Source organism: Amblyraja radiata, chromosome 32 (assembly GCF_010909765.2).
Source record: "Amblyraja radiata isolate CabotCenter1 chromosome 32, sAmbRad1.1.pri, whole genome shotgun sequence".
Lineage (NCBI taxonomy): Eukaryota > Metazoa > Chordata > Chondrichthyes > Rajiformes > Rajidae > Amblyraja > Amblyraja radiata.
Genome location: NC_045987.1, coordinates 6,986,513 through 7,010,122, shown reverse-complemented (window position 1 = coordinate 7,010,122; position 23,610 = coordinate 6,986,513). Strand labels below are relative to the sequence as shown.

At 48.9% G+C, this 23,610-nt stretch overlaps 1 protein-coding gene across 2 annotated transcripts in view; it reads right to left on the bottom strand.

The window, feature by feature from the left end:
- Positions 1 to 1,666: 1,666 nt before the first annotated feature.
- Positions 1,667 to 23,610, bottom strand: part of olfm1 (olfactomedin 1) — a 42,615-nt gene continuing 20,671 nt past the window's right edge. For both annotated transcript variants that reach the window (XM_033049428.1, XM_033049427.1), the window contains exons 3-6: positions 21,351 to 21,506; positions 13,608 to 13,827; positions 11,385 to 11,491; positions 1,667 to 3,687 (exon numbers count right to left, since the gene is read on the bottom strand). In XM_033049428.1, the coding sequence (XP_032905319.1) occupies positions 3,013 to 3,687; positions 11,385 to 11,491; positions 13,608 to 13,827; positions 21,351 to 21,506 (1,158 nt within the window). In that variant the 3' untranslated portion in view covers positions 1,667 to 3,012. The remainder of the gene's footprint in view (positions 3,688 to 11,384; positions 11,492 to 13,607; positions 13,828 to 21,350; positions 21,507 to 23,610) is intronic.

Sequence of the window (23,610 nt, the reverse complement as noted above, 5' to 3'; positions counted from 1 at the left end):
ACATGAGTTCATAAAGTCTAGGAGCAGAATTAGACCATTCGGCCCATTAAGTCTACTCCGCCCTTCAATCATGGCTGATCTATCTTTCACTCTCAACCCCATTCTCCTGCCTTCTCCCCATATCCCCCGACACCCATGCCAATCAAGAATCTGCCTATCACTGCCTTAGAAATATTCATTCACTTGGCCTCCACAGCCTTCTGTGGCAATGAATTCCACAAATTCCCCACCATCTGACTAAAGAAATTCCTCCTCATCTCCTTCCTAAAGGAACGTCCTTTAATTCAGAGCCTATGACCTCTGGTTCTAGATTCTCCCACCAGTGGAAACATCCTCTCCACATCCACTCTATCCAGGCCTTTCACTATTCGGTAAATTTCAATGAAGTCCCCCCCCCCCCATCCTTCTAAACTCCAGCGAGTAGAGGCCCAGTGCCGCCAAACTTTCATATGTAAACATATGTACACTTTGTCCCATCAAACACTTCTAGAAACTCCACCATTTGATGTTTTCCATCAGCAGGTTATAGATGGTGCACATCAAAGTTTAATATATCAACTAGGTGGGTTGGGATTCATTACCTATGTAGAATTACCTAAGTCAGAATGATTGAGTCTGAATAGTTAAGGGAAGAATTGACAAAGGTGTTCGCATTTTAAGTGGGACTTTGATAGAGCAAAAATGGACAACTATGTCCACTGGATTTGGATAAGTCATGAAGGGAGAACTGTTTAGGGTGAGTGAGTGGGGCTAATTGAAACACTCTTTCAAAGTGTCGGTTCAGTGCCAGCGAGGGGAAGGGCCTTCGATGCTGCGGGCTGTGATGATTTTGATGAGTGGGTGTGAGAGGTTGCTGTTCCAGGCTCATCAGCCAGCAGCTGAAGGAACATTGTTGCTAACAACACAAGGAGCGAAGGATTCACAGCACATCATTGGACTCCTTTTAATGATAAAATAGAAAGAGGGAAGTACAGAGGTTGAGTTTAACAGTCGCACCGTTCCCTTCTAACAACAGTCAATAGCAGCACAAGCCGACCTCCGCCTTCATTGATAGTTGTGGAGATAAAATTCAAATACACGCGCACACACACACATGCATGCACGCGCACGCACACACACACACACGCACGCATGCACGCACGCACGCACACACACACACACACACGCACACACACACACACACACACACACACACACACACACACACACACACACACACACACACACACACACACACACACACACACACACACACTGACAATGGATGGACACACACACACTCACACTCACAAACAGCAGTCATGTTGGGATTCATGCACATACACACACTCACACTCACATACACAGATAATGGTATGTGAACACACACACACACACGCGCACTCACTCTTATGCATATAGACACATATACATACACGCACACGCACTCACACAAATAAAGATATGTAGGGGTCCTCCCCAATACATGCATAAACACTCAAAGACACATATGCACACACATAAACACGCACACACATATATACACGCACACACACATGCACACAGCACAGAAAAAGTAATGGGCACACATGAGTGACCGAGATATACATACACTAAATACACAGACACACTCACCCCTCATTCACACAAATGCACAGTTTTTGCAAAGGAATGAAACCATATTCTAGCAGCTGATAACTGTAGGATTTACTAATGTGATGATGACATGGTCTGGCCATTGGCACCTTATTGATGGGCTGAAGATGAAACTTCTACAAGTAGCCCTGGGTTGACCTTCAGAACCAAACCTTAAAATGCCAGGTGCTTATGATGGAAAAAAGTACTCCAAGTTAATGACATCTAAATATGAAGCACCTCACGTTGCAATACCAACACACGTTTGTTAAATGGGCTATAACAATGTGCCACCGACAAGCTGTGACACATAATTCACGATATGACTCACTTAATGCAGAAACCAGTTTTTCAACAATTACATCTCTTCACAATAAATAGCAACCTCCTTCCCAGTGATGATGATGAGGCAGCTGTGTAAGTTTGCAGCAGGTAACAATGAGAGGCAAATCCATCCAGTCCAATAGTCCCATCCAGTAGATTCTTCCCGCTCCTTTGGTAGTGGGTTAGTAGTTGCAACCAGTCTTTGTCACTGTCTTCCCCCTCCCCAGGTGCCTGGGACTGGGTGGTGAGGGGGAGGGAGACATGGGCGTGAGGGTTTTGATCGCCCTGCCTGCCTGCCTGCCTTCCCCTGACATCGGCGGGAGTATCGGAGATAGATTGATCAATGGGCACAGATGCCTCTTGCGCATCAGCTGGGATCGTTGACGTGGTTTATTCAGGACCTGCTCCCGGTTCGATTCCCACCACGGATCCCTTGGTTTGGTGGGAAACCACTCGGGTCCCCCCTCCTCCCCCCTCCACATTTGGGGGGGGGGGGGGAGGTGAGGAGGAGGGGAAGAGGGGGGGGGGGGTGGAGTGGGAATAGAGTGGGGGAGAGTAAAATGTGGAGAGGGGGAGAGTAAAATGTGGAGCTGGTAGGTGAGGGGAGAGATGAAGTGAGGGGAGAGCGGGCAGAAGGGCAGGGAACGGGGCCTGGAGGGCGAGATCAGGAAGGCTGGGGAGGCAGAGGGATAGAATGGAGGGTGAGAGGGGTAGAAGGGAGGGTCGGGCAGAGTGGGTGAGATGATATGATGGAGCTCCCAGATGGAGAAAGCGTTGCGAGAGGGAGAGATGGGGTGGGGACATGGGAACGGAGAAGGGGAGGACAAAGATGGAGGACTAGGAGAAGGATGGGCAGGAAAGTGTCCATTCCTGGTTGAGTCCGACTCCAGTTCTTGTTGTATTGGGAACCGGATAAAGTCAATGTTTAACGAGAAGCTCTCTCAAACGAGGAGAATAACCTAGACACTCAATGATGCTAAGTGTTGTTTCTACAGAATATATATATACCTGTACACCTCTACAGATCTATATATCTCTCTATGGACTGCGCCGCCGTATAAATGAAGGCGAGTTTTAGAATTCGTCGGACTTTATGATGTGAAAGAGGGTGACGTTGTAGAGGACCTGGTGACCATTGTTCCAGGTGTACAGGGCTCTGTCCTTGGGATTGTAATCCAACATGGAGATGTGGGAGTACTGGTTGTGGAACTGGATGTCGGTGTACTCGTAGGTGGAGGTGTTGGTGTTGTAGGAGTAGTAGACCTTGGCGCCGCCCAGGTGGGAGTTGGTCATGTAGAGGGTGCCGCAGATCATGAAGGTCTCGCCGGCGCTGCGCTTGGGGTAGCCCGTGTTCCAGCTGCGCACCACCTCCAGCGTCACCAGGTCCAGCTTGCTGATGACGATGTTGCCCGCGTTCTGGTTGGTGGCGTAGACGGCCCACAGGCCCCCCTCGTCCACCATCAGGTCGATGTCGGAGTGGCCCCCCCACGAGTACGGGTACACGTTGTTGTAGCCGGCGTAGTCCAGGCTGCGCTGGATCAGCAGGCGCTCGCTGGGGATGTGGAACTTGATGATGATGTGGCTCTGGTACTTGTTGAAGTAGAGCGTCTGGTTGTAGACCACCTGCCCCGTGCCCGACCACGGGTGCGGCAGCCGGTGCACTGTGAAATTGTCCGTGCTCATGAAGTCCTGCAGCGACTTGTACACCCGCACAAAGCGGTTGTTGTGGTAGCCATCCATGTAGTAAACCTGGGGGCGGGGGGGGGGAGATAAAGTCACCATCAAGAAGCATTCATCATTGCCTGCAGCTCAATGTCACAGCTGAACTTCCCTGTCCAGTAGACACAGGGCAAAACCAAACAGGAGAGGTTAAAATTGGCAAAGAGTTTGACTGGGGAACTGAATGCCCTTCACCTATCACTTGCCATGTGAAATCTCCCTCACCTGCATCCACCTATCACTCCCCAAGTCAAATCCCACTCACCTGTAACCACCTATCACTGGCCACCCACAATAGACCTATATTCTATTGTCCACCCCCCTAACCTGTATTCGCCCATCACTTGTGGAATTCTCTGCCAGTTTAAGAATAAGGAGTAAGCCATTTAGAACGGAGACGAGGAAACACTTTTTCTCACAGAGAGTGGTGAGTCTGTGGAATTCTCTGCCTCAGAGGGCGGTGGAGGCAGGTTCTCTGGATGCTTTCAAGAGAGAGCTAGATAGGGCTCTTAAAAATAGCGGAGTCAGGGGATATGGGGAGAAGGCAGGAACGGGGTACTGATTGGGGATGATCAGCCATGGTCACATTGAATGGCGGTGCTGGCTCGAAGGGCCGAATGGCCTACTCCTGCACCTGCACCTATTGTCTATTGTCTATTGCCAGATCAAATCCCCCTCACCTGTATTGGAGTGCGGGAGGAAACCAGAGCTCCCTGAGAAAACCCACACAGGTTACGGGGAGAACGAACAAACTCTGTACAGACACGCACCCATAATGAGGATCATACCCGGGTCCCTGGTGCTACAAGGCGGCAGCTCTACCTCTGTGCCACCATGCTGCCCGTCACTAAACTAAACTCAAATACCAGAGTGCACAATATATTTTCTCAGCATTGCAGTGTAACAGTTCCAGAGAAGATGTGCTATAACCGCAACGAGGTAGGTTGGAAGATCGAGACTGGACTCGAGTTTATGGAAGGATGGTTCAGATGTCTGACGACATATTGCGGACAGTTCACCATGCTGGGAATGATCAGATGCTGGGCTCAGCTGGATACTATTACAGCTGAAACCATTAGAACAGCTGGACATTAAACTATGGCCATAGTACTGTGTCAGGAGGTTTTCACTCAGAACTAAATATAAGTAACGAGAAATCTATGCGCAGAGCACCTGACTACTATACACGTAAGATCAATATGTACACGGTTTCATGTGTTTGCATTACATCTGCTGTAAGTTCTACCCTAAAGGAAATTGGACCAGGCATTTGCAGCTGGGATTTACACTTTGCACGACAGCTGACTTCTTCCAGCATCATTCGGGCATGAAATTAGAAATGGATAGAACGACCGACAATCTGGAATTTATATTATAAAACTCTGGGCCCAACAGTGGCCAGCCTTGCGGGAAGCGGTGATACAGCGAGGATTAAAGTATCTGGGACGCCAATGCTTTGCTTTCCGAATGCGACTGGCTGAGTTTTTACTGCTCTGTGCACTGCAATCATTGCTGCTGGGTCATTCAGCGCATGGCGAATGCAGGAAGCACGGCACACGCATGCACCGTGCATTCGCTACAAGCTTGCAGCTGCATGGCGAGCATTAGGGTGAGGGGATATGATGGCAGACGCGCAGTGTGTCTCCCTGACAACTTCAACACCCCTCCATCGCAACCGCGGTACTGTACTTTGGTTTAGTTTAGAGATACAGCGGGGAAACAGGCCCTTTGGCCCATCGAGTCCGCGCTGACCAACGATCACTCCGTAGACTATCCTACATACACTGGGGACGATTTTCAATTTTACTGGTCAATTAACCTACAAACCTCTACGCCTTTGGAGTGTGGGAAGAAACTGAAGCACCCGGAGAAAACCCCACGTGATCACAGGGAGCTAACTCCGTACAGACAGCACCCATAGTCAGGAGAGAACCTGGGTCCCTGGCGCTGTGAGGCAGCAACTCTACCGCTGTGCCACCATGCCGGCTGTACTGTAATGTAAGGCTATGGAGGGTGGAGTTTAAGGCACTGCCTCACTTCCCAGTGACCAGGGCAGGGATGACATGGCAGCTTCAGGCTTGGCACCCAGGGAAACACATGGAGGACATTTTATAGAGTCACACTGCGCGGAAACAGGCCCATTGGCCCCAACGTGCCCACGTTTTAAGGCAGCAAATCAGGGAGAAACACGCTCATAAATGTTTAAGGATACATGAACGAATAAGTTTATTGGCCAAGAATTCACATACAAGGAATTTGCCTCGGTGCTCCGCCCGCAAGTGACAACATGACATTGGTGACATACATTTCACCAATTTAACATTGTTTGTGGGTTACCAAAATGGGTTTTAGGGCTAAATAAATGGAATGAGGAAACTTCACAATTGTGGGAATGGTCATATGATGGGCCGAATGCAAAGTGCTGGAGGAACTCAGCGGGTAAGTCAGCATCTGTGAAGGGAATGGACAGACGGGATCCTTCTTCCTGCTCTCCTGCTGTGGTTGCCTCAGCTGGATACTGTAGAGAATTCATCAGAAAAACTGGACCATTGAGGATTATCTACAGAGATCCTGCTCAGTATCAGAAAGATTTCACTCAACTAGCAATGTAACTAGAGATCTAAAGTGCATAGCACCCGATTAATATGTACATAACTTCACTTTGTGCATGTTTTAATGTGCGATTTGTCTACATAAAACGACACACTTAAAATTGGGTCAAATCTGATTCATCGGTAAGAGTACCGATTCTGATCTCCACACCCAAATTTAAAAAAAATCGATAGTATATAAGGGCTAACATCAATAAAATGTCCTTCGTAACTCAGGCGTTCCCCGAATGCTCTTTGGTGTAATCACCATTGTGATCTAGATAGCACAGCCGACAATTTGTAGACAGGACGGCCTCCAAAACAGCAAGGACATGAGTTCAAGGTAATTTAATTTGCAACATTGCTTAAGGTGTGAATATTGGATGTGATCTTTCATTCCCATTCAGGAGAGCAGGAGGGATTTCAGAAAACACCATTGATAGCGGAGGCACGGTGGCGCAGGTGGTGGAGTTACTGCCTTACAGCACCAGAGACCCTGGTTCGATCCTGACCCCGGGTGCTGTCTTCTATGTTCCTATCACGGGTTATTGATAGGGGACGATCAGCCATGATCACAATGAATGGCGGTGCTGGCTCGAAGGGCCGAATGGCCTCCTCCTGCACCTATTTTCTATGTTCTTCTATGCACGGAGTTTGTACGTTCTCCCTGTGACCGCGTGGGTTTCCACCAAGTGCTCCCGTTTCCTCCCACATCCCAAAGACGTGCGGGTTTGTAGGTTAATCGGCCCTCTGTGAATTGCCCCCTAGTGTGTAGGGAGTGGGATAACATGGAATGTATGTGAACTGGTGATCCATGGTTGGCATGGACATGATGGGCCGAAGGGCCTGTTTCCATGCTGTATCTCAAACCTAAACTCAACTAATAATAAAGGATTCCAGCGGAGTGATATTGAGGAATTTTGCAGAGGATGAAATCTTTGGTTGACCAAGGGGAGGAAAGCTTTGAACTGCACGACGACATCGATGACAGACACAAAATGCTGGAGTAACTCAGCGGGACAGGCAGCATCTCTGGAGAGAAGGAATGGGTGACGTTTCGGGTCGAGACCCTTCTTCGGATGGTTTGGACAGTGGGGCAGAGAAGGGACAAACAGAAATGAATGCAGAGGAGCAGGTGAAATAGGGTAAGGACATCTAGCGGAGGAGGAAGAGGGACTGGACATCCACAGATAATTAAAGGCAGCAGGACATCCTAACAAGGTGGTTATGGAAGATGCTGCTGTGGTAGAGAGATAGGGGTTGGACAGGCTAGATGCAAGAAGATTGTTCCCGATGTTGGGGAAGTCCAGAACAAGGGGTCACAGTTTAAGGATAAGGGGGAAGTCTTTGAGGACCGAGATGATAATTTTTTTTTCACACAGAGAGTGGTGAATCTCTGGAATTCTCTGCCACAGAAAGTAGTTGAGGACAGTTCATTGGCTATATTTAAGAGGGAGTTAGATGTGGCCCTTGTGGCTAGAGGGATCAGGGGGTATGGAGAGAAGGCAGGTACAGGACACTGAGTTGGATGATCAGCCATGATCATATTGAATGGTGGTGCAGGCTCGAAGGGCCGAATGGCCTCATCCTGCACCTATTTATTTATTAAACAATATAGTAGAGAATTGAGGTTTTCCAGGTTTCAATATGGTTCTGCGTGTGAGACCCTAATGCCCCTGTCCCACTTAGGAAACCTGAACAGAAACCTCTGGAGACTTTGCGCCCCACCCAAGGTTTCCGTGCGGTTCCCGGAGGTTGCAGGCGGTTGCCGGAGGTTGCAGGTAGTGGAAGCAGGTAGGGAGACTGACAAAAACCTCCGGGAACTGCGCGGAAACCTTGGGTGGGGCGCAAAGTCTCCAGGGGTTTCCGTTCAGGTTTCCTAAGTGGGACAGGGGCATTAACAGTTCACAACTTAGAAATGCATGGATACATGGATAGGAATGATTTAGAGGGATATGGGCTAAATGTAGGCAGGTGGGACTGGTGTAGATGTGGATCGATGGTTAAATCTACTGGATCTGGAAACGTTAAGTATAAAGTAAGTAATTCCTTAGCGAAGGCGCAGTCAATAGAGCCACGCACAATGCTGAATGTCAAAGCCTTGCTTCTGCTATCCTTCACACCTTTAACTCACTCTTGACATTTAGCGATTTGGCCAATTAGTCTAATTAGTTCATGCCCAATCCACCAAACACAAAATCAATTAAGAAAGCAAAATTGTGAGTGTGTTTCCTGGTCTACCTCCCGACAAACCGCTGACAATGTTAACTCAAGCAACACATTTACAAACTGGTGAATGAAAGAAAAACATGATCAGCATAACTCGATGTTGGCCCATTGTGCTTAGAATATCCTGCACTTCATTCCTTAGCCCACCAGCCACCAAGATACTAGAGGCTAAATCTGTAAAGTTTTATTTTACTACTTTATTTCACGTATTTGTATGTTCATTTAATAATTAATTATTATCTATTATTAATTTTAAATTATTGTTCATTATTATTATTATATTAACATTTTATGTAACATTTAGTTCGAGAATAAACATGAGGTCACTCTCTTAGGGATCTCTCCGTCATTTCCCTCAGCTTTATACACCTCATAAGATCATAAGTGATAGGAGCAGAATTAGGCCATTCGGCCCACAAGTCTACTCCGCCATTCAAACATGGCTGATCTATCTCTCCCTCCTAACCCCATTCTCCTGCCTTCCCCCCCATAGCCCCAGACATCCATACTAATCAATAATCTATCTATCTCTGCTATAAACATATCCATTTCTTCTCTCCAGAGATGCTGCATGTCCTGCTGAGTTACTCCAGCTTTTTGTGTCTATCTTCGGTTTAAACCAGCATCTGCAGTTCCTTCCTACATATTCCCTTATCATGTATCTATACACTGTAAATGCACTGATTGTAACCATGTATTGTCTTTCCACTGACTGGTTAGCACGCAACAAAAGCTTTTCACTGTACCTCGGTACACGTGACAATAAACTAAACTGGACTGAGATACACGTCAACAGCTGCTTTGAGCCCCAGGTTTTTCAGGATGCGTCTGTAACTGAGCTTTTAGACTCCTGCCCTAACATTGCTCAGAGTCGAGTTTCGTTTGACACCACCTCCAGCCTCTCCTCATTCTTCCCCAAACACAAGGAACATCTTTAATTCCATCCTTCACTCATCCTGTTGCAACCTTTCACATTTTTTGGAGACACAAGAGACGGCAGATGCTGGAAACGTGAGCAAAAGGGCAAACTGCTGGAGGAACTCAATGGGCCTGGACGGAAATGGACAGACACCGTTTCGGATTGAGACTGAAGTGGGGTCTCGACCCAAACCTTGTCTGTCCATTTCCCTCCACAGACGCTGCCTGACCCACTGAGTTACTCCGGCAGTTTAGTTTATTCGATTCCTTACCAGTTTTCCAAAATTTGTGCCATCTTCATAGTGCACCGCATACCCAGGCCCGAGGCCTGACACATATCACAATTGGAGCAGTCCCAACACACCACCATTTCATTCCTCCCTCTATGGACATTGACAATAACTCTCTGTCAATCCTGAGTCAATTTTGTGCTGCTACTGCTTGCTTGATCCTTTGGGCTTGGTACCCTCTGATGAACACCCAGGTTCAGGAATAGCTACTTCCCCACAGCCATCAGGCTATTAAACCTGGCTCGGACAAAACTTTGATTATTAATAACCAATTATCTGTTATTTGCACTTTATCAGTTTATTTATTCATGTGTGTATATATTTATATTATGGTATATGGACACACTGATCTGTTTTGTAGTAAATGCCGACTGTGTTCTGTGTGCTGAAGCAAGGCAAGAATTTCATTGTCCTATCCAGGAACACATGACAATAAACTCACTTGAACTTGAACTGCTTCTCCCTAATAAGACCATAAGACATGTGGGCATTCGGCCCATCGAATCCACTCCGTCATTCGATCATGGCTGATGCATTTTTGCCTCTCAATGCTATTCTCCTTCCTTCTCCCTGTAACCTGAGAAGTCCTTCCTTCAGCCCCCCCCCCCCCCCTCCTCCTTCCACCCCCATCACCCAATTACTTGGACAATTGTCTCCTTGATTTCCAGTCCCACCCTCCATTGGGGTTAGGTGGCCACCACTGAGTTGTGCGGCAGGTACTTTGATCGGCGTTTACTGGTCACCGTTCGGTGAGCGTGTGGTCGGCACGTGGACGGGCGTTTGCCGGTCACTGCCCGGTGGTTGGTACGTGGACTGGTGATTACTGATAACTGTTTAAGAAGGAACTGCAGATGCTGGAAAATCGAAGGTAGATAAAAGTGCTGGAGAAACTCAGCGGGTGCAACAGCATCTATGGAGCGAAGGAAATAGGCAACGTTGCCTATTTCCTGAAACATAGAAAATAGGTGCAGGAGTAGGCCATTCGGCCCTTCGAGTGACGTGAAAGGTTTTTTGTTCCTGCACATCCCTCATTGCCTGCACCAGAATTTCGATTTTGAGGTTACTTAAATGTGGTCATGGTTCAATGTGATCATGGTTGATCATCCAACTCAGTATCCTGTACCTGCCTTCTCTCCATACCCCCTGATCCCTTAAGCCACAAGGGCCACATCTAACTCCCTCTTAAATATAGCCAATGAACTGGCCTCAACTACCTTCTGTGGCAGCGAATTCCAGAGATTCACCACTCTCTGTGTAAAAAAATGTTTTCCTCATCTCGGTCCTAAAAGATTTCCCCCTTATCCTTAAACTGTGACCCCTTGTTCTGGACTTCCCCAACATTGGGAACAATCTTCCTGCATCTAGCCTGTCCAACCCCTTAAGAATTTTGTAAGTTGCTATAAGATCCCCCCTCAATCTTCTAAATTCTAGCGAGTCTGAAATTCTGAAATGGTTCCTATTCGGCCCGAAACGTCGCCTATTTCCTTCGCTCCATAGATGCTGCTGCACCCGCTGAGTTTCTCCAGCACTTTTGTCTACCTTCGATTACTGATAACTGGTTGGGTTGGGTGGTGGGTGTGTGGTAGATACGACGATCGGCGTTTACCAATCACTCCACGGTGGATAGGTTGGCCGGTGCGTGCCGGTGACTGCTCGGTAGTGCGGTGGGCGACCGGACTCGCCGTTTGCCGGGACTTACCTTGGTGTCGCCCTCTGGCGAGGCCGGGTCGGTCATCCAGGCTCCGAACCGCGATCCTGACGTCTTGATGGTGACCGGGTTACTGATCCCCGTCAGCTTGCCGCAGGCTGGAAGTGACGGAGAGAATGTGACCCGGGGCTGAGAGGCAACAAGACCACCCCCCTGGGGCAGCTGGCACAACGCATCCACCACCTACCGCTGCTACACACCGAGTGCTGGAGTAACCCGGCCGGACAGGCAGGCAGCATCTCCGGAGAAAAGGAATAGGTGACGATTCTGGTCTGAAGAAAGGGCTCCGATCCAAAATGTAACCTATTCCTTTTTCTCCAGAGATGCTGCCTGACCCGCTGAGTTATATTCTGTCTACCTCTTGCTTGGATGGCCCGTGTTCTGCAGCAATGTGTCCGTGGCCTGTCCCTACAACCCAGGTGGCTGTCCGGAGGGAACCACGAGGCGGTGGCGCTGTGATCGAACTCCCCACCGGGTGTACGGCCCCTAGGGCTGAGGGGACGTGCTGGGGTTGGGCTTCAGCTGGTGGGAGCAGAGCAGCAGCCTGTTGCAGGTGGAGAGGCTCATCCGAGGAAGGATGCTGGGATTCCCTCCAAGATGTGGGATGGGCTGGGATTAGTCCAGTATAGTGGGGGATGTACTGGGATTAGTCTCATAGAGTGGGGGATGTACTGGGATTAGTCTCATAGAGTGTGGGATATGCTGGGATTTGTCCAGTATTTCAGTAGTGGGGATGTACTGGGATTAGTCTCATAGAGTGTGGGATATGCTGGGATTTGTCCAGTATAGTGGGGGATGTGCTAGGATTAATCCCTTAGAGTGGGGGATGTACTGGGATTAGTCTCATAGAGTGGCTGGATGTGCTGGGATTAGTCCCCGCAGAGTGCTGGGATTTTCCCTACCAGCTCTAGTTCCCATACATTCCCACCCACTGATGGCGAGGGGTGCTTTGGTTTCCAAATGTGCTGCTTATCTTTTCCAGGGAGCAAGCTCACTGCCCCATCCTTAACACGACTGGAGATCCAGTGAAGCCTGTGTGATCAGTCCCTCCTCACCGTGATCGGATCTCACTGGGGGTTTAGTTCGGAGATACAGTGCGGAAACTTATACAGAAGTCCAATGACTTCATCATTAACCTAATTTAATGTGTGAGCCAATTGCCAAGTGATTCATAACAACTGCCATTTGGCCCACATAAAAATTAATGATGACTTGTTTCCTTCCTGGTTTCCTTGCCACCGAGTCAGTGCCGCCTAGCAGTCCCTGTACACAAGTGCTAACCTACACACAAGGGAGAATTTATACTCTTTAAGGGCCTGTCCCACTTACGCAACTTTTTCGGCAACTGCTGGCACCCGCCATAAGTTGCCAAAAACGTTCAACAAAATTCAGCGGCGCCCAGAAAGACGCTACGACTCTTTGGGCGACTGAGGAGACGACTCACGACCATACTGGCGACATGTCGCGGGGTGAAGCCTGTATGGTCGTGAGTAGTCGCCCAAAGAGTCGTACCTTGTTCTGGTCGCCGCTGGGTTTTCAATTTTCGGCGACCTGTAACGACCTATGACGGGTGCCGGCAGTCGCCGAAAAAGTCGCGTAAGTGGGACAGGCCCTTTACTGATTGAAGCCAATTAACCTACAAACTATACGTCTTTGGAGTGTGGGAGGAAACCCGGAGCACCCGGAGAAAACCCACGCAGGTCGCAAGGGCCAAAGAGCAAACGTACATCCCAAAGACGTGCGGGTTTGTGGGTTAATTGGCCTCTGTCGATTGTTCTTAGTGTTCTGGGAGTGGATGATCAAGTAAATTGCCGCTAGTGTGTAGGGAATGGATGAGAATGTGGGCTAATATAGAACTAGTGAGAACAGGTGATCGATGGACAGAATGGACTCAGTGGGCCAAAGGATTCCATGTGGAGACAATGAACTGCAGATGCAGGTTTACACAAAAGGACACAAAGTGCTGGAGTAACGGGCTGTGTGACGGGCAGCATCTCTGGAGAACGTGGACAGGTGACGTTTCGGGTCGGGCCTGTTTCCATGCTGTGTCTCCAAACTGAACTAATCTAGACTGGGAAACCTGCCACTGCCTGCGATCCAGCCCTACCCCACACACCCCGGGGAGAGGGGGAGGGGAGGGGGGGGGGGGGAGAAGGGGGGTGGAGGAAGCCATCTCCGCACAACCCGCTCGAGTTCGCCTGATTCAGGGCCTACCTAATTTTTGCATGCAGGCCCGAAGCCTGTCCTCAAGACTGGAGACTCTGCCCAGGAGCTCCTCGTAGTCATACGCTCCGATCTCCTCCTGCAGTGCGGCCAGTACAGCCGTCAGATTCGTTGCTTCCGCCTTAAACTGCAACACCAACTTAGCATCAGCTCTATACTGCTCCAGCACGGGGATCAATGGCAACAGTTCATCCATTTTCGATTTTAGGGCCTGCAACGGGTAAAATAATCTCTATTCAGTCGTAAGTGTGGCAAAAAATAAATCCCCACCCACCACCGCCCCCCCCTCTCCCCCCAACAGCTCCCTGCCACCCTGTCTAACCCGACTGAAGAAAGAAAAGAAGATAGTTTCCATTTCTTTCCCATCTTTTGCAAACTCAGTTACAGCTGGCGGATTATTGTATTGTCCCTGTAATGTCCGACACACCACAGCCAACTTGGGCAGAGGATGCTGCCACAATCAGAAAGGTGACAGTCAGTTTTGTTTAACTGTTGCCTATCGAGGGAGGAGGGCAGGGCAGTGGGAAGAATTTCCTGGCTATTCCTCAAGGTATTAGGGGGGTCTTTTACCTGCAAGGGGATTGTGTGCGTGTGCGTGTGTGTGTGTGTGTGTGTGTGTGTGTGTGTGTGTTTGTGTGTGTGCGTGTGTGTGCGTGTGTGTGCGTGTGTGTGCGTGTGTGTGCGTGTGTGTGTGTGTGTGTGTGCCCGCGTGTGTTGGTACAAGAGGCAATGCGTGCTCCCTGCATCGACACTCCCAGGGGCAGTGGTCCCAGGATCATTGATCCTCCTGCATCATGTGGCTAAGCAGGACAGAGTGAACAGCACACCAAAATAGTTCGGAAAAACAAGAGCCTTTATTTATTTTTTTATTTTTTAGAATGCGATCGGGTTAACATGCTTTCAATCACGTAACAAAAAAGGACATTCAGAGATGCATCAACAATTTTTTTGATCTGTATATATACATTTTTATTTTTGAAATATTTTATTTAAAACTATCGCTGGTTAAATGGTTTAACATGCAGGAGGGCTCACAGCAAAAGGTTAACAAGTCAGCTTTATAAGTGTTAAAGAAAGCCTTAAAATTGTGATTTTTTTGATTTTTTTTCCAAACTATATAATAGTGCAAGGTCGGGAGGCCAAGACCACGGATACAAAGAATTGGACTTGTATCTTCGTTCAATCTGTGTCGCTTTTCAAAAAAACATTCTTAACTTAGCCCTGCGAACAAACAAAAGCAAGAGCGATACTTTTGAGGAGTTGGTGCTCTTTCCCCAACTCCCACAGATACACAAGTCCCCTCTTCAAAACCTGACCCACCGCCACAGCCTACGATCTTGAGAAGCCCCACTAATTAAGGTCGGACGGAGACACCATAGACTAATTTGTCTGACAGCAGTCACTCGGTGGTCACTGGAGGTGAGTGAAGGCGGGTGAAAAGTCAGACCCTTTTCTGGACACAAATTTATGCCCCTGTCCCACTTAGGAAACCTGAACGGAAACCTCTGGAGACTTTGCGCCCCACCCAAGGTTTCCGTGCGGTTCCCTGGAGGTTGCAGGTGGTTGCCGGAGGTTGCAGGTAGTGGAAGCAGGTAGGGAGACTGACAAAAACCTCCGGGAACCGCACGGAAACCTTGGGTGGGGCGCAAAGTCTCCAGAGGTTTCCGTTCAGGTTTCCTAAGTGGGACAGGGGCTTAACTCAGCGGGACAGGCGGCATCTCCGGAGAGAAGGAATGGGTGACGTTTCGGATCGAGACCCCTCTTCAGGCTGAGTGAGTCAAGGGGAGAGGGAGACCAGCGATGGGGGAGGGTGAGGTGGCCAAAACGACAGATCAAAGCAGAAAATGTTCAGGAAATGTAGAAGGGTTCATTGTCGGCTGAGGGGAAGGAGATAGCAAGGCACACCACGAGTAAAATTAATCAGATGGACAGTGAAAATGGTCGGGGAACCTTGGTGGGGGAGGGACGGAGAGAGAGGGAGAGTTAGAGAAATCAATGTTCATACTGCAGGGTTGTAAACTGCCCATGCAAAACATGAGGCGAGATGAAATATTTTCAAGTTGTGAAGGTTCCCCACTACGGTGGCCGAGGTATCTGGGGCATGATTTGGTTGAGTGGACCAAGAGTCATATATCCAGGTTTCGTGCTGAGACCAGGCTACGTGGCAGTGTGGGTTTGGAGGAGAGTACAGAGAGATCTGCACAATCCTCCCCACCAGAGAAGGGCTTGACCGACCCATTGGGAACGTGGGTCCCAGAAGCTGTGAGACTCCCATGGGCGCTGGGGATTCATGCACAAGTAAACATTCCTTGGCCTCCTCCCGTTACATTTCACAAAGGGGAGTGGGGTGTTGAGGGTGGGTGCAGGAGAAGGGAAGAAGGGTGTGGACTGAAGGTAGGATAGGGACAAGGGACCAGGGTGGTGCAATGGCGCAGCGGTAGAGTTTGCTGCCTCACGGCGACAGAGACCCGGGTTCGATCCTGACTCTGGGTGCTGTCTGTATGGAGTTTGCACGTTCTCCCCATGGCCTGCGTGGGTTTTCCCCGGGTGCTCGGGTTTTGGCAGCTTTGTAGATTCATTGGCTTTCTGTAAATTGTCCCGATAGGATAGGATGTGTGGAATAGTGCTAGTGTATGGGGTGATCGCTGGTCAGTGTGTACTTGATGGGCCGAAGGGCCTGTTTCCACATTGCATCTCTAAAGTCTAAAGTTTCATGGAGGTGGAAGGCAAGAGCGCTGGGGAGGAGAGGCAAGGGTCAGGTCAGGTCAGGGGTGGAATGAGAAGCGCGGAGAGGCAAGGAGGACTACAGGGGAGTGGTTCCAATGGGACAAAGCGTGCACAGGGAGGGGGCATGTGGGTTCAGCTGGGGAGGTGATGGATAGGAGAGAGGCATGGGAGGTCAGGGCACAGAGGATGGAGGTGTCGGAGCTCATGGGAAGGGGTGATAGGGTGCGGGGGATGGAGGGTGTTGGGGCGCAGGGTGGGAATGTCAACATGCACGGGGCTGGGAGCATCGGGGCACGTGGAGTGGCGGCATTGAGGTGCATGGGGCAGGAATGTCTGGTGGTGTTGGGGCCAGTTGCATGGAGCACTGTGTGCGATGAATGGCTACGAGTGTGAAAGGGACAGACACAAGAAGCTGGAGTAGCTCAGCGGGACAGGCAGCATCTCTGGACAGAAGAATGGGTCTCTTCCCAAACTCACCCAGGTTCATTTAAGAAGTGATAAATTGGCCTCCACACTTCATCAGTGAGTCAAATAATTTTATCACACTTCTAATCCTTCTGCCTATTAACCATGCCTCTGTAGTTACTGACTTCACTAACAATTGTCTCTACTGTTTATACTGTCAAGGGCAAGCGTAATTGTATCCACCGCAATTAGTCTCCCTTCACTCATCGATATTCCAAAGGAAACAACTCAAGGCCGCTCCTCGCTTTCTAATCCTCATGTCCTCACAAATCTCCTCTGCTGCCGCCCCACATTCATCACCTCCTCCCTGGAGTACGGTGACCACACACGGCCACAGATCACTAGCTGTGGTCCAACTGATGGCTTGCACCGTTCCAGCATGAACCACTTGCTCTTGTATCTCTGGCCAAGTATCCTTTCTCTCTCTGTCCCGCCAGCTTCAGGAGTTAGCGCACGTGCTCTCCAAGAACCTTCCCTTCCTCTGCACTTCTTGGTGTACAACTTATCGTGGCTTCCGTTGCCTTGTTTGTGTCCTCCCCACATCCAACGCCTCCGGTTTTTCCTGAATGTACTCTCTCTGTTATTTTGCTGCCCACCTCCCCGGTCCTGTATCCGAGAACGTTCTCAGGGTGCACGGAATGGCAGACTTGGGTGCGCGGGATGGAGGGGTGTTGGGGTGCACATGATGGGGATGTCAATGTGCATGGGATGGAGATGCATGTGACATTGGGGTGCACGGGACATGTTACGAGTGCCTTTGGATTGGGAGTGTTGGGGTTCATAAGAGGGGGATGTCAGGATAGAGGTACCTAGACCCGTAGTGTTGGGGTTCATGGGACATTGGGGTGCAAGGGACGTGTTATTGGGGCAGCTCCAACTTTGGTATTAGCAAAGTATTAGCAAAGGACATAGGTTTAAGGTGAGGGGGGAAAGATTTAATAGGAACCTGAGAGGCAACCTTTTCACACAAAGGGTGGTGGGCGTATGGAACAAGCTGCCGGAGGAGGTAGTCTAGGCAGGGACTATCGCAACGTTTAAGAAACAGTTGGACTGGTACATGGATAGGACAGGTTTGGAGGGATATGGGCCAAATGCAGGCAGGTGGGACTAGTGTAGATGGGACATGTTGGTCGGTGTGGGAAAGTTGGACCGATGGGCCTGTTTCCACACTGTATCACTCTGTGAATCTATGGAAATGGGACATTATCAGCAAAGTAGAGTCCTAACATTTACACAAAAAAAACGTCTGTGCACAATGTTAACAATATGATATAAAAATCTATCCCCAGTAACCCCGTCACCTATTCCTTTCCCCCAGAGATGCCGTCTGACCCGCCGAGTTACTCCAGCTTTTTATGTTTATCTTTGGGAAATTCTAGGGGTCGGGAGGACATGTTGGCCCTGCCACTTACACCAACTCAAAATGATCTGCCAAGATTCCAATCTCTTTCTGACCATTAATATTAAGCTAATTGCTCTTCTCGGCTTCCTTCATCTCCATTTTAAATGTATGCCAATCCTCTGATCCAATTCCATTTTTAATATAGGAAACATAATCCTGCCTTTTAAACGCTTCTCTGGTTTCTCTTGAGAATGAATGGATGCAACCTATCTGGAATAGTGCATTATCCCCTTCATGTTTAATGAATTCATCAATGGTAAATTCATAATTGACGTATAAAGATGCATATAAATTTATGAGAGGCACAGATAGAGTAGAACCTTACCCCCCCAGGGTAGAGATGTCAAAGACTAGAGAGCACAGCTTTCAGGTGAGAGGGACAACATTTGAAAGGAGACGTGGAAGATTTTTGTTTTGTTTACTGAGGGTGGTGGGTGCCTGGAACGAGCTACCGGGGGTATAGGTGGAGGCAGATACGATAGTGGCATTAAAGATGTCTTTAGATAAACAGATGCAGAAAAGTGAGTGATAAAGATCGCGTGTAGGCAGAGGGAGTTGGCTTGTCTGATCATCATGTTTGACAGAGGTAGTGCGGGTAGAGGGACCTGTTCCTTTGCTGTACTGTCCCATATGCTATGAAGGTCTTAATGTCTTAATTTGTGTTCCTTCCAGTTTAATGGCTCAGTCCTTTCCCCAGTTTATCTTTTGTTAGGAGACAATGCAAGGTGGGCGTTATTATTATTATTACCCGTTCTTGGGAGACTCATGGATGGCCGAGATGGTTTTATCCACTGGAATGCCAACAGCTGCCAATCTACCGATCAACCCAGCCTCTCCTTCCCTCCCTCCCTCCCACCCCCCCAGCTCCACGCTTTGACACAGCGATGTCATCTTGCGCTAATGCACCACGGTCAACATTGTAAAACATCTCAAGGCACTTCACAGGAGCATTTAATACCAACCCCCCCCCCCCCCCCCCCCCAAGAAGGCCAACAGGCCAACACTTGGTTGATGAGGTTGGTTTTCTGGAGCAGTGTAATGGAGGAAGAGAATATACCAAAGAGAATGGTCCATTTTGGGGCCATCAGCTGATGGCGTGGCTGGGCCTTTATAAGGCACTTGTGAGGCCACATTTGGAGTATAGTGAGCAGTTTTGGGCCCCGCATCTGGGGAAGGATGTGCTGGCATTGGAGAGGGTCCAGTCCGGAGGAGGTTTACAAGAATGATTGGGTTAATGTATAAGGAGTGTTTGACAGCTCTGGGCCTGTACTCGCTGGAGTTTAGAGGGGGTTGGGGGATGCTTCCAGTGGAGGGACAGTCTAGGGCCAGAGGGCGCAGCATCAGAATAAAAGGATGTACCTTTAGAATGGAGATAAGGAGGAATTTCTTTAGCCAGAAGGGTGGCAAATCTGTATAATGCATTGCCACAGATGGTGGTGGAGGCCGACATTGGGCATTTAAAAACGGAGATTTAGTGGTTCTTCATTAGTAGGGGCTTCTAGGATTATGGTGAGAAGGCAGGAGAATGTAGTTGAAAGGGAAAAATAGATCAGCTATGATGGAATAGCAGAGCAGATTCGATGGGCCATGCAGCCCAGTTCTGTTCCTCCGTCTTATTGTGTTGCGATGGTGGGGGTGATTAAACAACGGAGAGTGCCCGGATTGTGGTGGGACAGGGGGACATTGCAGGTTGGGTAAGGGGAAGGATGTGGAAGGATTTCAGACAAATAGGGGAGTATAAAGATATGGGTTCTGTTGGGTGGAGAGTTGGCCTTGGTTAGTCATGGCCAAGTGATGAGTGCGGAGACATTGCTGTGGCTTAGCCAGTGGCTGGGCGGTGAGGCACAGGAGAGGAGGGAATTCCTGGGGGATAGTAAGTGGGAGGCAAGGGAACAAACAAGCTGGGTGTAACACAGGACTGGCCACCTTGTCATTGTCCGGTGGCTTTTGTGATGAATTCAGGTTACAAAACACTGCTGCTCTTGTCACCAACCTGGGGCATATGGTTCTAGTTGAGATCTCCTAATATAAACACAAGGTCTGCCAGATCGGGAAGAGAGAAAATAACACGAGAAGAGGTTTTATTTTGGAAGTCACAAAGACTGAGTGGGGAATAATATCTTTACACAGTGGTTTATAGCACCGGGGAATTATGTTCCCCAAGAGAAAATTGAGCGTATGCCATCCGCAAGGAGAAATTGGGAATGGATTTGAAAAGCTGCAAAGAACTGGGATGGGGCCAATGTCCGGAATGACCTTCTGTCTGTCTGTAGCGGATTGCAGGCGAGGTCTCTTTACCCGAGTTATGTTGATGTTTACAGAACCCGGTGAAAGATTTAATAAATATCTTTCAATGACTGGCAAGTGTCGGCAAACAATAATTGGTGAGCATTTGACAAGGAGTCGGATTTAATAGCTACAGATAATGAGTTTGTGTTTATGTGGCATTGAGGCTGCTTGATTTACAGGCTGAGAGGATATATAAATGATGGAGAGTGGTAGGGAGTTACTGGATGAGCAAACTCAAACAGCTGTTCTCATTCTTCTGAATGCATATTATAAAAGCCACAGACGCCTGTGGAGGCCAAGTCAATGGATATGTTTAAGGTGGAGATTGATAGACTCTTGATTAGTACAGATTAGAAAGACCTGGATAATGTGGAGGATGTTTCCACTAGTGGGAGAGTCTGGGACCAAAGGCCACAGCCTCAGAATAAAAGGCCGTACCTTTAGATAGGAGATTGATGAGGAATTTCTTGATGGTGAATCTGTGGAATTCATTGCCACAGACGGCTGTGGAGGCCAAGTCAATGGATATTTTTAAGACTGCGATTGATAGATTCTTGATTAGTACGGGTGTCGGGGATTATGGGGAGAAGGCAGGAGAATGGGGTTGAGAGGGAGAGATAGATCAGCCGTGATTGAATGGCTGAGTAGACTTGATGGGCCTTGTGGTCTAATTCTGCTCTTACAAGTTCCAGAGTTGGTTTGAGATATTCCCACAGGGAGAATCACTCGAAATAAGGGATCCATGTGATATCAGCAAATCTTTCAATGACCCGTGCATGTACATTAAGTATCAGTCCTCCCACAGAGTAGCTCCCGTACGCAGAGTGTGACTATCGGTGCGCTCGGCATACCTGAAACTGTCGGGAGAGATGTGCTTTGTGAGACTCCTCCACCAGCCGGAACTTTGACTCCAGGCCTCGCATCTGTGTTTCCATTTTCTCCACGTACTGGAGGTCCCGCTGGGTCCGTTGGTCCAGCACCTCGATGGACTGAGTCATGTTCTGCACCTGTGCCAGAGGAAGGGGAGTCAGGTTCACCTCCATTAACTGACTCAAAAAGGCAGACAGTACCACCAGAGACCCGCACTACCCTGCCCACGCACTCAGTCCACGTCTACCACCGGCAAAAAGGCATGGGAGTCTGTAAACTGTAACCACCATGTTCCACGATAACTTCTTCCCAACAACCATCAGGCTCTTAAACGCTGCACAACACTAACCTCCACTATGAACTGCCTTTGTTTGGACTAAGGATTTTGCGTTTTTTCCTGCACTAATATTGGGGATATTAATGTCTTTATTGTATGCGATCTATGTGCATAGTTTAGTTTAGTTTAGAGATACAGCGCGGAAACAGGCCCGCCGAGTCTGCACCGACCAGCGACCCCCATCCACTAGCGCTATCCTACACACACACACACACACTAGGGGCAATTTACAATTATAACCGAGTCAATTAACCTACAAACCTGTACGTCTTTGGAGTGTGGGAGGAAACTGGAGATCCCGTAGAAAACCCACGCAGGTCACGGGGAGAACTTACAAACTCCGGACAGACAGCACCCGTAGTCGGGATCGAACCCTGGGTCTCTGGCGCCATAAAGGGCCCTGTCCCACTTAGGTGTCATTTGCGCGTCACGCAGTTGGCGCGCGAAGATTTTGTACATACCACCATTTTGGGGCGCCGAGCGCGACCACGCGTCACTGCCTACGTCACCACGCACCATGCGAGCTTCACGTGCGTGGCATAACGCCCACGTGGGGCAGGCCCTTAGGGCAGCAACTCTACCGCTGCCCCACCGTGCCACCCAGCTAATTCCCATCAACCATCAGGCTGTTGAACACCACACAACTGTGATCTATGGACTGCCTTTGTTTGGTCTCAGGGCATTGGGAGTCTTCTTGCACTAGTATCGGGGATATTAATTAATTATTTTTTTCTGTAATGCATGTTCTCCATGTGTATAGTACTTACAGGCATATACAGTGTTATGCTGCTGCAAGTTGGAATCTCATTGTTCCGTATGTCAGTACATCATGACATTGAAACACTCCTGACTCTCGACTTGACGTGGAGACAGGGGGCACTTTCACTTTCAGCAGTGTCCCCTGCGTCATTCCCTCTAATCAGCCACAGACAGAAACCACAGCATGCGGTGGTTCAGCGCAGGTCAGGCAGCAGAGGATACACTTGTACATGATCAGTGAGTCTGCAGAATGTTTCACTCACAGCCATCGAGGATGGGAATCCACACAGACTCAGTGACAGTTTGCTTACGGAAATATACCCGCATTGGAAATGCCAGTCGAGTTGATGATAATAGGTACAGTTCAGGATGTGTTCTTATATTTTCATATCCTCAGTGGCTCTGTTGTGTCAAGCACTCACTCACCGATTGTGTAGAAATAGCGAAGGGGATATGGAGAGAAGGCAGGAACAGGGTACTGATTGGGGATGATCGGCCATGATCACATTGAATGGCGGTGCTGGCTTGAAGGGCCGAATGGCCTACTCCTGCACCTATTGTCTATTGTCATTCTCCTGCCTTCTCCCCATAACCCCTGACACCCGTACTGATCAAAGTAAGAATAACATATTCATTCACTGTAAATTAATAAATAGGAAGAATTGGTCTCTGGGGCAGCCGTTCATCTCAAAACCCTGTGGCTCTGCATCAAGGTGGTCTCTACTGTTGTAACGATTGAAAGGTGATTTAAAAGCCTGGGATTTGTAAATGAATCTGGATCCAGTGTGTAGGAAGTGGTTGGAGAGACTTCAGTGTTTCCATTCAACCACCTGGTCTATTGAAGGGGAAAAGGTTTAACAGGAACCTGAAGGGTAACCTTTTCACACAAAGGGTGGCGGGTGTGTGTGGAACGAGCTGCCGGAGGAGGTAGTTGAGGCAGGGACTATCGCAATGTTTAAGAAACAATTAGACAGGTTCGTGGATAGGACAGGTTTAAAGGGGTATGGGCCAAACGCAGACAGGTGAGTCTAGTGTTGGTCAGTGTGGGCAAGTTGGGCCGAAGGGCCTGTTTGCACCCTGTATGACTCTATGAATGTATCCGGTGTTCCGAGGCTTGTATTATTTTAGTTGCTATGGAGTTATGC